This window comes from Aythya marila (genome assembly GCF_965140915.1).
Source record: "Aythya marila genome assembly, chromosome: 1".
NCBI classification, from domain to species: Eukaryota; Metazoa; Chordata; class Aves; order Anseriformes; family Anatidae; genus Aythya; species Aythya marila.
Genome location: NC_139042.1, coordinates 20,254,679 through 20,270,532, shown reverse-complemented (window position 1 = coordinate 20,270,532; position 15,854 = coordinate 20,254,679). Strand labels below are relative to the sequence as shown.

The window sequence follows — 15,854 nt, the reverse complement described above, 5'->3', positions numbered from 1 at the left end:
TTTGTATAGTAAAGGATGTGTTCATTCTGGGATTTCTGGTTGTGGTTGCTTTTTTTTTTTCTTTTTTCAACCATTCCATATTGTAACACTAACAGATTTTTTTCCATCATACTTAGGAAAACACAGAATAATTTAAAGAATTTAAAAGATTGCTTCTGTTCTGTTTTTGTTCTCTTCTTACAGGCCTGGCATCTGAGATTCAGTCATCTTGTGGGCTATGGTGCCAAATACTATTCCTACCTCATGTCCAGGGCTGTTGCCTCCATGGTGTGGAAACAGTGTTTTGCTCAAGACCCGTTTGATAGGTAAAAACAGAGAAACTTATTTTCAGTGATGATTGAAATGGTGAAGTGTTGTGCCACTTGCTTGTGGAAAGCAAGAAGCAAATGTTATACCCGGGGCAACGTAGGTTGATGGGCTTTTTTAACGCCAAATAGTTTTTAGCCTTTTTGTTTAAGAGTATAACTAAATAGGAAATAGCCATAGATATAAAATGTACTTTGGGACGTGTTCATTGATGCAAAGAATTTGTGTCTATGTTTTAAAATACAGGTGTGCCCATTGGGAGGCACTGAAATCCATATTTAGATGTAATTAGAGAACTTGACTTTCATAGGTGCCTAATTACTTGTAATTTTCTATTGAAATCAAAAGCAACTGCAGGTGTTAAACAAGCCTCATGTCACCAACTTCAAAGCTAAGTACAGCTGTTCTACTCATTTTGCTTTGTGAAATTAAAAGGTAAATTGTGACATCAAAAATTTTAACTGTTCTTACGGCTTAGGTAATTGTCCGGAGTGTTGTAGCAGAGTAACTTTTCCCCTTGGAGCAATGAAGGTTAAAATGTCGTCCACAGTTTAACTTCCATAAACATCAATGCATATTCATATGTATAAATTTTGCCTAGTTCAGTTAATTAAAGTATAATTTTAAATGTAATTTGAATTTGAGGAATCAACATGGGATCAAGGCAGTCATTATTTCAGGGTGGAAGATTTCATTTAGTCTCTGTCTCTGAGTTATGCAGAGATCCTAGAAGCAAATACGACAAAGCTGGACAGGTTGCATTTGCAGATTACTCTAACATCTGTGTTTCTCCAGGGCGATGGGTGAGCGGTATCGTCGAGAGATGCTGGCACACGGTGGTGGAAAAGAGCCCATACTTATGGTTCAAGGTAGAAAAAAACTGTTTGATTCCCTTGATCAAGGAAGAAATGCCTTAGCTTTATTTCCCAATCTGGTCTTTCTAGTTTCATTTTGGTTTTTATTGGATTTGTGAAAGAAAACTTGTTCATTTATTTTGTTAAGTGGACCGGTTGTCAACTTTGTGTCTGGTCGTCAACTTGGTGTCATGGTCAGTTGAACCCTTGTGATCCACAGGACAAAACCTACACAGAGGTACTTGGGATGAAGTGTTGGAAGAGGTTGTATTACAAAGCAGTCTAAAGAATTGAAAATAAGTACATCATATTTGAAAGAAAATAGATTATAGTTTTTAGATACAAAAAATGCATGATTTTTACGTACATTAAATTTCGTAGATCTACTTATTTTGTACACAAGAACTTGAACTTTTTATAGCATCATCAACATAGCTTTTATTATATTAGTACTTTCAATAGACATTCTTGTGAAATGGAAGTCTGAAGGTTGTAATAAAGAAACATGGTTCATAATTCCTCTCAGTACTACATTTACTTCTTGAGTATGGAAAACAACTTTTAAAAATAACTAATGGCTGTAGAAAACATACTATACTTAATATATTTTAAAAAAGGTCAGGAAAATTAAAAAAAGTTTGAGAAACTACTACTTTTATCTCAGATCTGTCAATGAGATCGGGATAAAGACTTCCGCTGTTATGTTGCAGTATTCAACAATTTTTCATTAGTGTCACTATTCCTGCTCAGAGCACTTGTTAAGGACTTCATCTGAGGAGCATCTTTCAGTTTGCTCTGAAGTTGTTAATATTATGAATATTAATTCATCAGCCACTGATCACTTCAGCTTGGATGACTGGAAATTGCATTTTTTTTAAAGACAAGTAATACAGTGGTAATGCATCTGTATTTCATCATGAACTCAACAGTTTCACAGCTAGAACATTCAGTTCTTTGACCTATCTCTTTGTCTTTGAGGCCATAACCTCAGAACTCCTTAGACTCATCATATATTAGGCAACTGTATATCTTTAGAGTAGTCTCATTTTTATTTCTGACCTACAATTTTATTTTTCCTTCAGCATAAGTCTACATCTTTTAAACTTGCCTTTCTTTACTGCTGTTGAAGAGTGTGTTTGTAACCTAACTTTAAAAGCTGCAGCTTGAGTATGGGCTAAGTAGTTGCAAGACAAGAACTTACATCTTCACAAGCAAATCCAGTTAATATTGTAGGTCATATCATAGAAGAAGAAAGAATATTTTAAAATGCCAGTTATGTTTGTTATCTTTTCTGTTTCATATTTTTGGGGCATATTTTTAATTGTTGAGCATTATTGGAGTCTTATTGGAATGCCCAAGAGGCTATGCTGAAGTTGATGGCAATGTGCTCCTTTTAATCAAATATTATTTGAATGAAATGTGCAAACACATCTGTGGGTGGACATACATAAAAATCTATGGACGTACTGCTGGCTTTCCCCCTTGCATATGGGCGAATACACTTGAACATGGTACCATCAGCTTGGGGTTGAAAGTATGTATCAGTTATTTTTGCACAAAATTTGTTACTGAAATTGATCCGAAGAAGTGGCATTATAGGTTTTTTTTTTTTAAGTTTAAAGGAAATCTGAGTATGATGAAAGGCACAGTCAAATCACACAAATAAGTTTAACTGTCTTGTAATGCAATAATCAGATGTTTTAGGCATTTCAGTATTTGTATTACTCATGCTTAAAGTCCTCAGCTCATTTAGTGCAGATAGTTCATCACTGAGTGCTCAGTATCAGTGGTGAATGATGAAGTGACAGCTGTGCAATCTGGTGTTTGAAGAAGAGAGTGAGCCATGTTTAAGGAATAACTGTGCAAGTTAATGTTAATGGTAGAATAATTGAATCCTTTGTGATGTGACCAAAGAAACCTATGTATGGAAGATATGCAGTTTGATTTTTTTTTCATTTTTTTCTTTAAATCAGTAAGTTCTTAAATCACTAAACAGAATAGTGACTTTACTATAGTGTGTCACTATTAAGACAAGTAACTGTAGTGCTCCTGCTGGTATGTCTGTTCAGATGTAAAGGAGAACCACGCAGCAATAACTCCTTTGCATCAGCTTTAAGACAGCGGATGTTTTCAAGCTGTTTTCACTTTTGTATTCTGATTTTTTTCAATATTACTTTAGACAGAAATTTAAAAAGATATTCAAGATCATAACATGATTAGAAAAGGGCCTTTATTAATTGTCAGTGTCCTTGCCTGTGCACATTGTGATGTTCATTTGTAGACAGTGTGAAACTTAAACAAGCAAGCTTGAGTTACTCCCTGAAAATTGAAATTCAGGTGACTCAGGCCTTTTGACAAGTTAATAATTTGATTGCTTGTTTTGGATTATGTGAGATTAAATCACAGAACACAAATGATGGAAAAGCTTATTGTATGTTTACACTCAAACACTCCACATCTATTAGAAGAATTGAGAATTTAAGGAGAAAATTAAGAACAGCTACTTGTTCTTTAATTTGTTTAGGTTGCCATTTCAATCAGCATTTTTTCCTTTTTATTCATTATGGATATTCTATAATACTTGATTTCCATCTTTTCTTGATTTTCATCAGTTACAATGCCACGCTCCCATAGCAGATGACCAGACTCCTGACTAAAGACAAATTGTACTGGGTGTAACAGCTTGTTGGTTTTATTATTTTCCAGTGAAACACTTCAGATTTTGTGCTCAGTAGTACCCTATTTAAAAGAAAGAAAGAAACAAACAAACAAAAAAAACCACAACACAGTTCTATATTTTTTTCTGATTTTTATTTAACTTTAATAAAGGCATGCACTTGTTCAAGCCTGACTTCTGTATGTGGCCTCACCCTTGAAGTGTTTCCTTATCCAATTGTGAAGTTAGCCATATTCATTGATGGTTTGATAGCAGATAACTTCACAAGCACATTTCATTTATTCCGTTTCTTTATTATGATTTTCTTCTCAGAAGCTCTCTATTGTCTTTCTTTTGTGCTTGGATATGACCCTAGCTTTTCATCTTTCTCCCACACAACTCTATAGATGTACTGATTAGGGAAGATAAAGGATCTGACCTGCCATCCAGTGCAGTCAGTGACAAGATTCATGTTTGGGCTAGTCTTTCATTAGAAAACACAATATACTTTTTGGAGTTTGGGTTTGATTCTATTGGCACCTGTTCCCATTAAAAAAAAAAAAATCAGCTCAAAGGCTTTTTGAAACCTTTTAAAGCATTTTCTGAAGTGACCCCTTTTATGTTACCCCTTTGATAATACAAAAATAGTCACAAATACGCATAGCAGAAGTAATAAAAAAAAAAAAAAAAAGTGGAAAACTCTTTGTCCAAGAGGTTTTCTTCTTTTCTTTAAGGAGAAAATGCAGTTTGAGATGAACACGATGTCTCTGTCCTTGTGGGATGGCCACATGGCTCTCCTTCACTGGATTGCATGGCATTAGGGTTTCCAAACTCCTTCAAAGATAGGTAACCCAGGTCCCTTCCAGGTCCAGCTGCAGGTCTGAACAAGACTTAGGTGTGCACCATCCCTCCCCCTCTCCCTTGGCACTCCCTGGCTGGAAAGAAACCCAGGTGCATAGGCAGAAAGTGAATTGCAGAGTGGAAAAAGTACAGGGCTGGATGATTTGGGTACTGAAAGCATGGAACAGACTCTGGAGCGTGCTTGTCCTGCTGCTTTTGTGCAGGCAGATTGCCCTTTGGGTCTCTGAAGAAGCCCATGTGGAAAATCCACATGCGGTTGTGTACTTGATTGATCAATGCTGCATTGTTTTGCAGATAGTCATACTCAGTTGTGTGCATATGTAGTAATCAAGCCGCCTAAATCTGTAAATAAACATGCATTTGCTCCAGTGTAGTTTGAAAATTTGTTTTTCCATGCCTCAAATTGTACTTGATAGAATACTTATGATTTGAAGAGGCTGTAAAGATCTTCAGATAATGATTTTGTCTCTTTGAAAGTACAAAACCCATGCATAAATCCTGAAAGGTGGTGTGAGTGGCAACGTATGTTAACTCAAAATACACGGACCCAAAATAATTAGTGTTCCAAAGGGGCAGAGGCCAAATTCTGCCACAGGCTTTATTCTTCTCCCAATTTCCAGTGATTGTAGGTTACAGCTAACCATCTCTCAAAAGGGTGTGGTTAACCACAGCGCTGTAATGTGAAAGAAAACTTCAAAGCAGGGAAGATAAGCTATGCAGTTGCCTTAGGCTTGGGAGAGACTGAGCTGAAATAGGAGGGCTGAATGTATAAAACACACTCCTAGATTTTAAAACTGCAACCATCAGACGTTGTGGACATCTTACTAAATCATTTAGACCGAAGTGCTGAGCACATACTGATCCTACTTTGATATATTTTAATGGAGTTTAAAGGGAGACGTGGACCATTCTCAGCACAGCTGGGTAGAGTAAGAGGTTAAAACACGGAAATACCATCAGTGTCTGTTTCTTATGGAGTCGTCTGCTCTGAAATCTGTAGTTATTTATTTCATAAGGGCATGCTTATTTTACTGCAGAAGTTCTTCACTGATGACCTCAGTTACTCTTCGTCCTTCCCTTTCAAAAGCAAATTCTGCTGGTGTCTGCTTTTGATGTCAGTGATGGGAAAATAGCAATGCAGTAGACCGCTAATGCAAGAAATCTGAAATCTGTTTGTATTATCAACAGCTGGAACTACTGGGTACGAGGTCATTTGACATCACTATTGCCAGAAAGGCTTTGAATTCTCCTACTTAATTAAAACAAACCATGTGGAGACTAACTAAATATAGTTTGCAGCAAGTTTTGAGTGAGATTTGGTAAGACTGTGTTTGGCTGCATGTCCGACTGTATTGTAGTTAATTATGTTTCTTTTACTCAGTTTGTAATATCCAGGGATGGAACGGTTTTCTTGTGTTTTGCTAACTTTATACAAGAGGGACATTAAATCTGCTCAAAGATAATCCCAGCAGCAGTTTTGTCTCTTCCCATACCTCAGAACTGAGCATTATGTAATGTTAACCTTTCTTCTTTTGTGACATATTGATAATCGGGGCTTTAAGAATTCTTCACAGTAAAATAAATTTTAGAGTGTCAAGAGAATTAGCTAAATGTCATCCAGCCAAACTGGTTTTTACAAACTTAATATTTGAAGGTTTGGATTTCTTTTTTTTTTTTTTTTTTTTTTTTAATGTATTTTGGGGTTTGCAGAGGTGGAGGTTGTGTGAATTGTGGCCATTTTTATACTTCAATGAAAAATACTGCCTAGACAGCGCTACTGTCATCCCTCCATATTGGTAGAAAAGGGCATACTGGCTGTAGAAAAATGGTTCTTTTATAGAACATCTTAAAAATTGAAAGGCTCATATAATCATTCAGGTTGGAAAAGAGCTTCAAGATCATCAGGTCCAACCATCAACCTGACCTACCGCATCTCATCACTAGACCGTGTATATCCCTTAGAGTCATGTCCACACATCTCTTAAATACCTCCAGGGAAGAAATCGTTTCACCTAACTTCACATTTTTATACCTAAGCTGGTCATCTAGGTTTCTTTTTTGGGCTGTGGGAAAAAAATAGATGCTTCATAGGCACAATTCATCTCATTATAAAGTAGACCTCTGAAAGAGATCATATGCTTGGCAGTCATGAACTTCTTTTTACCGTTCAGTTTCTAGAAATAGAGCCAATTAGTTGAGATGTAAATGTCTGAGGTAAAATGATGCCAAAAAAAAAAAAAAGGCAAAATGATTTGCACTGTTGGGACTGGACCACTTCATCTCCATGAAGGATGAAGCTCCAGTAGTCGTGCACGTCAATCTGTGTTCCAGTGAGCTGCCATCTGCATCGCTTCCTTAAGGCATTCTCTCCACTTTTGAGCAAACTGCAGGAAAATACTATGGGTTTAAACTGTTTATCTCTGTTAAGGCTGCTGGGGAGCAAAGATATGTGTCCCCCAGCCACCCCAGTCAGGAACCCAGGAGAGTGAGCCTGCAGTGCTCTGGGGAGCACAGGTTAGCAGCTGGTATGGGACACATCTGTTTCTCAGCCCTGCGTGTTGCTTGTGATCTTTCATTGTGAACTGGAAGAAATTCCACAGCAATTTTACTACCATTAGAGCAGATGACGAGTTTACCGAGCGCTTAGAGATATTTATTCTGTTCTCTTTCATTTTGAAAATCGCTTGATGCAGACTTCAGTTAGCAGCATTTCAATCAACCTATATCTAGTATGAGATTTGTCTTCCTCTGAGTGCTCAGTGTTAACCTACTGGGTCGTGGCAGTTGGTGTTGACATTCGCAACGTGTTTAAAACAGATCGAAATGGGATTCTGTGAGGTGTCAGCAAGAAAATTCCTTCAGTTGCTCAAACAACACTACCTCGAGCCGGTCTGTTTCCTGGTGGGTTTTGAATCATTGTGCTTTAGTAAAAGATTCCGGTCTTTTAGCAGCAGGCAATTATAATTTCCACTGAAAGCAAATATTGTTGAGGATGTGAAAGAATATAAAATTATGTACCGTAGGTACGCTGATCAGAAAGGGTAGAACAAGGTTATATTTACATTGGCAGTTGTCAGAAAGAACAGAAAGAACAGAACACATCAAAGAAGTACGAAGATTAAATTCTACGTTATTTGGCAGCCATACTGTTTTTTTTTCCCCTGCTACAAGTAATGCAGTAAATTTCCATATATAATCTTGAAAATGTTAATAACAGTGAAAAGCCCCAACACTAATGTAATATTTGTTACAAAGAAACATCTGAAAATAATTTACATGAGATATTCTCGTGCTCTCTGAAAACTGGGATGCTGGGGAGGAAGGTGTGAGATTTTTGGTTGGTCTGCTTGTAGAATTAGCTGACAGAATACTTGAACATGATTCTTCATTGTGCTCATTTCCCTGTCTGTTATTCCATAGCCATATAACACAGCTAACATACTAGTGAATATTCCTAATAAAAGGTAAATCCTTGTACTGTAAAAAAGCGAACTACGACTGCAGCACACTGAAAGTGTGATGTGTTTGGGTATGTTTCATGCCTGGTGATGTATTTCAGAGATGTTTGTACTTCAAAAACTAAATGCAATGTTTTTAAGGTGTGTAGTACTTTGAGAAAGCATGTTGTTTTTTCTGGCTGTACCAGGCTAGAGACTCAGTAGATAAGGCTTTAGATCCTTCTCAATCAACGTTTCCTTCCAGCCATTTGGAAATGACTGCATCTAGCCTGTGTCTTGGTTACATTCCTTTACAACAGATATAATTCTCAACCTAGGCAAGATTGTAGTGATAAAAAAAAAAAAGTTCACAATCTTAAACCTGTCAATTCTGTGATAACATGTAATAGGTAGCTTGAATAAATTAATTACTGCCTGTATGGTATAATTGCATTTATTTCTTGACAAACACAGTAACCCTTTCTGTCATGTTGTGACATTAAAAGCTCGTTAGTTTATCATTGGCTAATCTTTTGAGGTGTTCTTGCTAACAGTCTGTTGTCTTGGTTTTATAGGTATGCTTCAGAAATCGCCTTCAGTTGAAGATTTTGTGGATGCCCTTGTTTCAGACTTAGACCAGGACTTCGAAACTTTTATCACGGACTCATAAAAGTATTGAACAGAACTGAATTATTTTACGGAAGATTACATACATCTTAATTGTGGTTACAATGTTGTTGTGACTGGTTTTGCTTCTTGGTGAGCACTTGTACATGTTTGAATATCCGTGTTGGTGGAAGAGTAATAAATTATCTCATTGGATCACCTGGTTTCATTTATGAAGATGATGGGATGATGGCTTTCCATTCCACAGGAGCACAGAATTTGAGAATATAATATGTACCAGTAAAAAAATTGATCTTGTAGAAACAGATGGTTAAATGGGAAGTGAATTCATCCTCAGGGTGGGTGGAGCAGTGCAAACAGTCTTTGAGTAGACAAAGTGGTTCAGTGTTAGCACATAACTGTCAAGTGTCATGACCCATAACTGTGTGCATGGGTCCTTCTCACACGTGCCTGGGTATTCTTTAACCTTTCTTAACTGTTGTTCCTTGTGGGAGTTCTGCACTGGGGAATAGAAAATTGTGTTCTCAATGGAGAAGAGAAATTGGAAAGAACGTTGCAGTGGAAAACTAGAAATGATTTGAGATAGAGAACAAAAAGATGGGAAAAGAAAAGCTGTAGTCATACAGGTATGTGAAGGAAAATGTTAGGATGGGAAGGAAAGAAACACCTTGCAACATGAAAACGAGAAAGGAGGTAAAGAGGAAGCCCATAAATGTTTCCCAGTGGAAGATGACATGGAAAGTAGTCATGCTGTGATGATCCAATAGGTATGTGCATGGCCACGTTTGCAAGTAAAAATAGTATCATTTTGTTACACAAAGCCATCGAACAGGTCTTCTGTAGGGTTGGAGCAGGTGCACAAAGTTGTTGGGAGGAAGAATGGAGTTTGCAAGGTGCCACAGAACTGGTATTGCTATTGAATTCATAGTGTCTACAATACCCAGCCAAGTTATAACTTCTTGTTCCTAGGCTTACCTTGTGCAGATCTGCCACTGAGCTTCAGTACGCACGCATCAGGAAGAGCGCAGTTGTTTTCTGAGAAGTTAACTGTGTGCTTAACATTAACTGTGTGCTTTTGTCCTTCTACCTTTTTATTTTGTTCCATAGTGGTCATTTGGGTTTGTGTACGTTATGTTAAGGGCTTTACTGGATGAAGTATATGGTGAGTATGGATTTGCAGGCATTTTGGTGATTCCACTGCAGGGAACATACTGTGGAAATAAGTTGGCAAAATGTGCTGCTTAGCTGGGGCCTGAATCTGTTCCTGCATCTTTGTCCACATGGATTTTCCATTTCATGAGTGGACAAGGGTTGGGAAGCGGTCAAAAGGCAGGTCTGGGGGTACAAAACTCACTTGAAACAAAGATATTTTCCAGTACATTTAGCTCCAGAGAGCTGGAGCAGCTGAAGGTTACACATTACATAGTGGGTGATAAAGGAGACTCTATCAGTGAGGGTTTCTTCTTCTCACGAAGTAAATTCTGAAATGGAAAATGTGGTAAGTTTTTCTCTAAAGTAATAGTCTTGTCTTTTAGAAGACAACCTTGTCTGTAGATTGACACAAAAAGTTTCATGTGTCCATGCAAGCGCAAGTGAAAGGAGCAACAAAACCAAGGCTGAGCGATGAGGGCAATTAGCTGGAGGAGAAACAAGGGAAAAATAAATATACAAACCTTTAATGAGAAAAAAAAAAAAAAAAAGGATGTTTGGGAAGAGATAAATAAGGAGGGTGGGAGTTGATTAGGTGTTTGGGCACTGCTTTTTAACAGAATCTGTGCTATTAGACATTGTTTGATATTTTAACCAATTTTTTCACTTTGTTTTTGTATGGTGGGAATTTGTCTCGTGACAATGAACAGTACTGCCATTTTATTAGAACCGATTTTAGATGTTTTTAGATATGTTTTGACTAAAGAGTAGTTGACCTGTTTTCAGATGTGCCACCACCAAGCCTCCATGCTTTGTGTCTGACTGCGTTCTGCATCTGCCGTGGGTCTTTAAGAGGGAACAGTTTGGTTTAACAAACTAGGTGGGTATTTCCCTGTAATCCAAGTGATTAAAAAAAATAATAAAGAAACTAAACAAATTTAAGCTTAAGTGTGAGTTAAAAACATATTTTGAAGATGGTAGGTTCACAAGAGGAAACAATAACTCTTAAAGGTAAGTTTAGCAGCCCTTGATAGAGTACTCAGTGGACGTGTGGGAATTAAAGGGTGTCACCAGGGGAGTCCTGTGTTGTTGGTTTTGTGTTTTCTGTACCGAGCAAACTGCCAATAATGTTTATCTGGAGCTGGTGGATGATAAAAGATTCATTGTGACAAAAAGAACTTGGGAAAAGGAAATCCTAATGCTGGCGTGAGCCTTGGAGCATTACTGTAAAGAAAATAATGCCTCATAATTGGCGGAATAAGTAGAGCATTTAAAATTAAGAGATTGCCCGTGGGTTTTAATTCGAAAGAAATTGAAGCGATGTTGGTTCTAGAGTTTACATACTTTATCAAAATATATATGGTAGTCGTTGGTTTATGCCTGTGGCCCCTGTTACTTCCTTAATTCACTGTCTCATTTGATCCTTCTGTAAACAGCACTCCTTTCAAGTTTTTGTCAGAGTGGCATCAGACAACATCTCCCTAATACAAAAATCAGATAGAGGCAAAGAAATGAAGAAAACATTGTCTTTTGCCAGAGCAAATTGGATTTTAGCTTGTTGTCACAGATTCATAGCTCTTGGGACATTTGACAAAGGTGGGAGCTGGCAGGAAAATAAATATAACTCAGAATGACAGCTTCAGGGTTTTTTTTTTTTTGTGAAGAAACTCTGTTGACTCCACTAATTTTTGTTTTATGAAATAACCTTTGAGGATTGAACAGTAGACGTGATTAAGCCTCTTGAGAACACATTATATCACCACTACGATGCTTACTACAGAAAGGGAAATGTTTTTCTAAATGATTTTTTTCTCCTTTTTTTTTTTGTAGTTTCTAAAAATGCTTCCAGCTGTTCAAATGTCTGATGCTTTTTTTTTTTTCCTTTTCTTTCTGAGAGACTTTTATTTTTCAGCAAATATGTGTACTTTCAGTAATGTGAGATCTCTCTTGTGACCAGCAGTGTAACTCCTCTTAAATGTAAAAACCACTGTAATCCTTTTCCAGCATTCCTTACTTTCCCACTGGGGCTGCTGATCTGGCCGTCCAAAAGCGGCTTTTAGAACCCTGCAACTCAGTGTCATGCTTTTAATCTGAAAGTGTGCTATGTTTTGGATTTTAGCTGCTATAGAAAATAAGTAGTGAACATCTTTGGAGGAAATTATACCCTTATGCAATTCTGAGATAATAACATGCAATTAAGACATACCGGAAAAACACACATGGATTACATTTGATAGTCTGAGGTGTCAGTTATGCTCTTATTTTTTTTTCCCCTCCATGTTTGATGTGATTGTTTTTCCGATTCACCTAAAGCAGACTGAAATCTTGCTTAATAATTGCTTTCTGGTGCAGTAAACACGGTGCAGCGTGGAATTCTCTCGATCGGCAAAACGAGAGGAGCAGAGGAAAGCAGCCAAGTAGAGAGGGCAGGGAGGAGAAAGGAGATAGAGCGAGGAAGAATTGAATATAGATTAGAAACCAGGCATGAAAAACGGTTGATACAGAAGCAAAATAACCTCCGTGATACAGATTTAGGGAGACTAAAAGAGGGTTTTCTTCCTGCATGTATTTACAGACCAGTAAGTCTAAAATGGGAATTACAGCACTAACAAAAAAAGGCAGAGGTGTTCAGAAATATTTCTGCTCTGTCTTCAGTGAAAAGCCAGATAGAAGAATTCCTACTGTCTGATGATAAAATGCTTCCTAATTCTAAAGATGTTAAATAGCACTTTGTACAGTGGCTCAAGCATAAATCAGTGTACAAAAATTAAAAAAGAATTTATTATCAAAATAACGGATCTTGGTATTGTACATGATACTAAGGTGGAAATGAAGAGCATGGGTCATTGTAACAGCAATGTTGGTGGCTCAGAAAGGATTATTCAGATTATTATGATTGATATATCTAAGTCATGTTACAGAAGCAGAAATGGGAGTCTGGACATCAGTCTGACAAACAAGTGTCTATTGAGGCAATAGCTGAAATTGGAAGCATTTACCCCCAATTTTTAGTTTACTTTTTGTCAGCAGGGGTACCTCAGCACTGCAGCACACCCAAAGGACTGTGCTGGGGTTGGCTGATCACCACGAGGAACGTCCATCAGAAATGGACGATTTTGCTCAAAAATATGCCCTAGTTCAGATTAATTCACAGAAGCCCCAAAGCCTTAGTCAAGTGGGCAGTCGTCTTCCCAGCCTTAAGGGCTCTGGATGGAGTGTTTTTGGAGGAAAGCTGTGCCATGAAGGTGGCAGGTCCCCAGTCGCTGTGTGCCTATTCTGCTCGTGGTTTCATGGCTAGGAAAGGGTCAATGAGAGATGGAAAAGTGGTGGGAGCCAAAGCGCTTCCTTCGCTGCTCCTTAGGTGGGAGGCTCTGAGCATCTGGCGTTTCGGAGAGCTTCTGGGCAAAGTACAGGAGATTTTCTTTTCCCAGAGCCAGGGATTTATTTACATGGTGTTGGGAACAAGTTCAAGTGAGTGCCTTACCCTGGCAAATTCGCCGCCTGCCAAAAGAGGAAGATTACATTAAAATCAGAAGACAACTTGAGAGCTGAAAGTGAACGATTGCAGAAAGCAAGCGCGCGGGTTTCCCGGGGAGAAGCACCGTGGGAGAACAGCTAGCGTGCTCGGGGAGGAGTGGAAGGAGATAAAAGATAAGGCCGTATAAATCAGCCCCGGCAGGACGGCCGGGCGGCCCCTCTGATCTTCCCCGGCAGAGATTTGTTTATCTTTCAAGCCTGCTGCGGCTGCTCTTCCCCAGATGGCTCTGGAAAAGGAGCTGGTAGGAAATCCTCACGGCTTGCTGCTCAGAGGAAGCATCCGAAAAAATCTGTTAAAAGACAAAATACTTAACCCAGAAGCAAAGCGGTGATAAAGATCTGACAGAGTAACTGGTCGGTGCTCTGCTGGTGCAGAATTTTACAAACGGAGGGGAAAGTTGGTGGGGTGTGTTTCCCCCCCCAGCCACGCAGCGGGCTGCGGGGCAGCTTGCAGATGGCTGGAGCTGGCCATGCCACTTCCTTCCAGACTGGTGGCACGGAAAGGGTCCAGAATAATAGTCTGCTAAAATACCAGCGTCGGGAATCCTGTTTTAAATTCAAAACACCTGGAAGCACCAAACTTACTGTTGTGGGTTTGGGTTGTTTTTTTTGAAGGTACCATTCCTTCAGTAGTCAAATATCACCATTGTTTGCTTTTCCTGCCTGTCATATGCGTGAGTTTGTATGTTAATACACTTTATCATGTAACACTATTAAAATAGTTGCAGAAGGTGCTTTTCATTAATCTTCAGCACATCCTGGGTTTTAGGAAGGTTAGTAGGGCAGTGCTTGGAAATAAAGTCTGTTTATTAACAGTGCCCTTCTGAAGTACTTACCGAAAGCTCAGTTGCAGCCGACTGCCATTGTTCAAAATTTGTACAAAAGAACAAATGTTCATAAACTCAGAACGAGTTGTTGGTGTCACATAGTGCAGACCCAAATTTCTTCCTTCTGATTCACAGAATCACAGAATGGTTTGGGTTGGAAGGGACCTTAAAGTTCACCCTGTTCCACTCCCCGGCCATGGGCAGGGACACCTCCCACCAGACCAGGTTGCCCAAACGTGAAGGTGAAACCCCCCAGCCTCATGTTCCCCTTCTCAGTACAAGCCAAGTCTTCTTCCAGGATAAATTCCCAAAGCTCCAATGAATTTATTAAAGACCTGCAGTGTTCATACCTGTCGAGCATTTTCTCCCAAGGTCATTTAAATCTGTCCTTGTAACCCAGGAGCTGAGCTGCAGGATCCAGAAGTGATCTCATTCTTCTCACAGATTTTGGAAATGAGAAAGGCAGTAAAGTTGACTTGAATGCCTTAAAGTGCCTTTCTTTATGTACAGATGTGACTCAGTTGTCTACATTTTCTTTCCAGAAGAATACAGTTGTAGCAATGTCATTTTATAAGCAGGCCCTAGAGAACACAAGTAATATAGCAACCTTTATAAGAAACTAAAACTTCTACAAACCAATTATATGTCTTATCAAGGTGATTCATACTAGCCTAAATCCCATTCATTACAAATAAGTTTAAATCACAGCTCACTGCCTCTGAACAGCTGCACAAATAGTGTGCACGGTCACTGTGGGGTTAAAAAAGGAAGAACTTGTCACCTTTTAAAGTTTGTAAGAATTGGAGATATAATTGAATGCTTCGAGGAAGAGGCAGTACTGTTAGGCTTGGTAACTTGGCTGTCAGGGACAGGGGTAAAAAAAAAAAAAAGAACAATATAAAAAAATATTTCTTTGACTGCTCTATCAGACCTGTTCTCTCACCATCCTGGAAATTTCTCTTCTTATTTTCCCCTGTTTTGTCTCGTGTTGGCCTGCCGCCAGCCCCCTGAGCCTGTCCTTCATGCAGCACGAGGTGCCGCGGCACGGCTCTTGCTGAAACCCTTTAACACTGCAGGCCGGCTGCTAAACAAAGTGCTGGCTTGCTGGCGGGGTTCTCCCTAAACAGGGATTTAGATAACTTGTTCTACTTAATCAAATTAGTTATCTTTCATTCAATCAGCTGTTTAAAGCCAAATTCCCAAGACAAGGTGGTTTAAGTAGTTTGTTTGGTTTGTAATCTCTGTTTTCCAACAAAATCTGCTTTTTGTTTTTTTTTTTTTTTTGGTTTCTGACTGTCTCAGATATATGTGAGAGAAAAAAAAAAAAAAAAAAAAAAAAAAAAAAAAAAAAAAACCTTGGCTGGCTGTCTTCAGGGAAATGGCTAATTTGACATCGAACCTCTTGAACATTCCTTATTTCATCAGGAAGCTGTTACATTTTCCAGGTCTCTCCCTGGGTCTGCCAGAAGCACCTGTCCAGCTGCTCTGAAGCCTGTGTCTTGCTTGGTTTATTCTGATTTTTTTTTCTTCTTGCTCTGCTCCATATATGTTTCTCATCCTGTCTTGCACCTCCAGCTTTATCTGCTTCATTTTGAAGGAA

The 15,854-nt window shown here is 38.6% G+C and overlaps 1 protein-coding gene across 1 annotated transcript in view; it reads left to right on the top strand.

Moving 5' to 3' along the window:
* MIPEP (mitochondrial intermediate peptidase) overlaps nucleotides 1–8,936 on the top strand; it is a 72,344-nt gene extending 63,408 nt beyond the window's left edge. Inside the window, exons 17-19 of the mRNA XM_082751476.1 lie at nucleotides 184–305; nucleotides 1,102–1,175; nucleotides 8,690–8,936. Of these exons, the coding sequence (XP_082607602.1) occupies nucleotides 184–305; nucleotides 1,102–1,175; nucleotides 8,690–8,784 (291 nt within the window). The 3' untranslated portion in view covers nucleotides 8,785–8,936. The remainder of the gene's footprint in view (nucleotides 1–183; nucleotides 306–1,101; nucleotides 1,176–8,689) is intronic.
* Nucleotides 8,937–15,854: the final 6,918 nt, after the last annotated feature.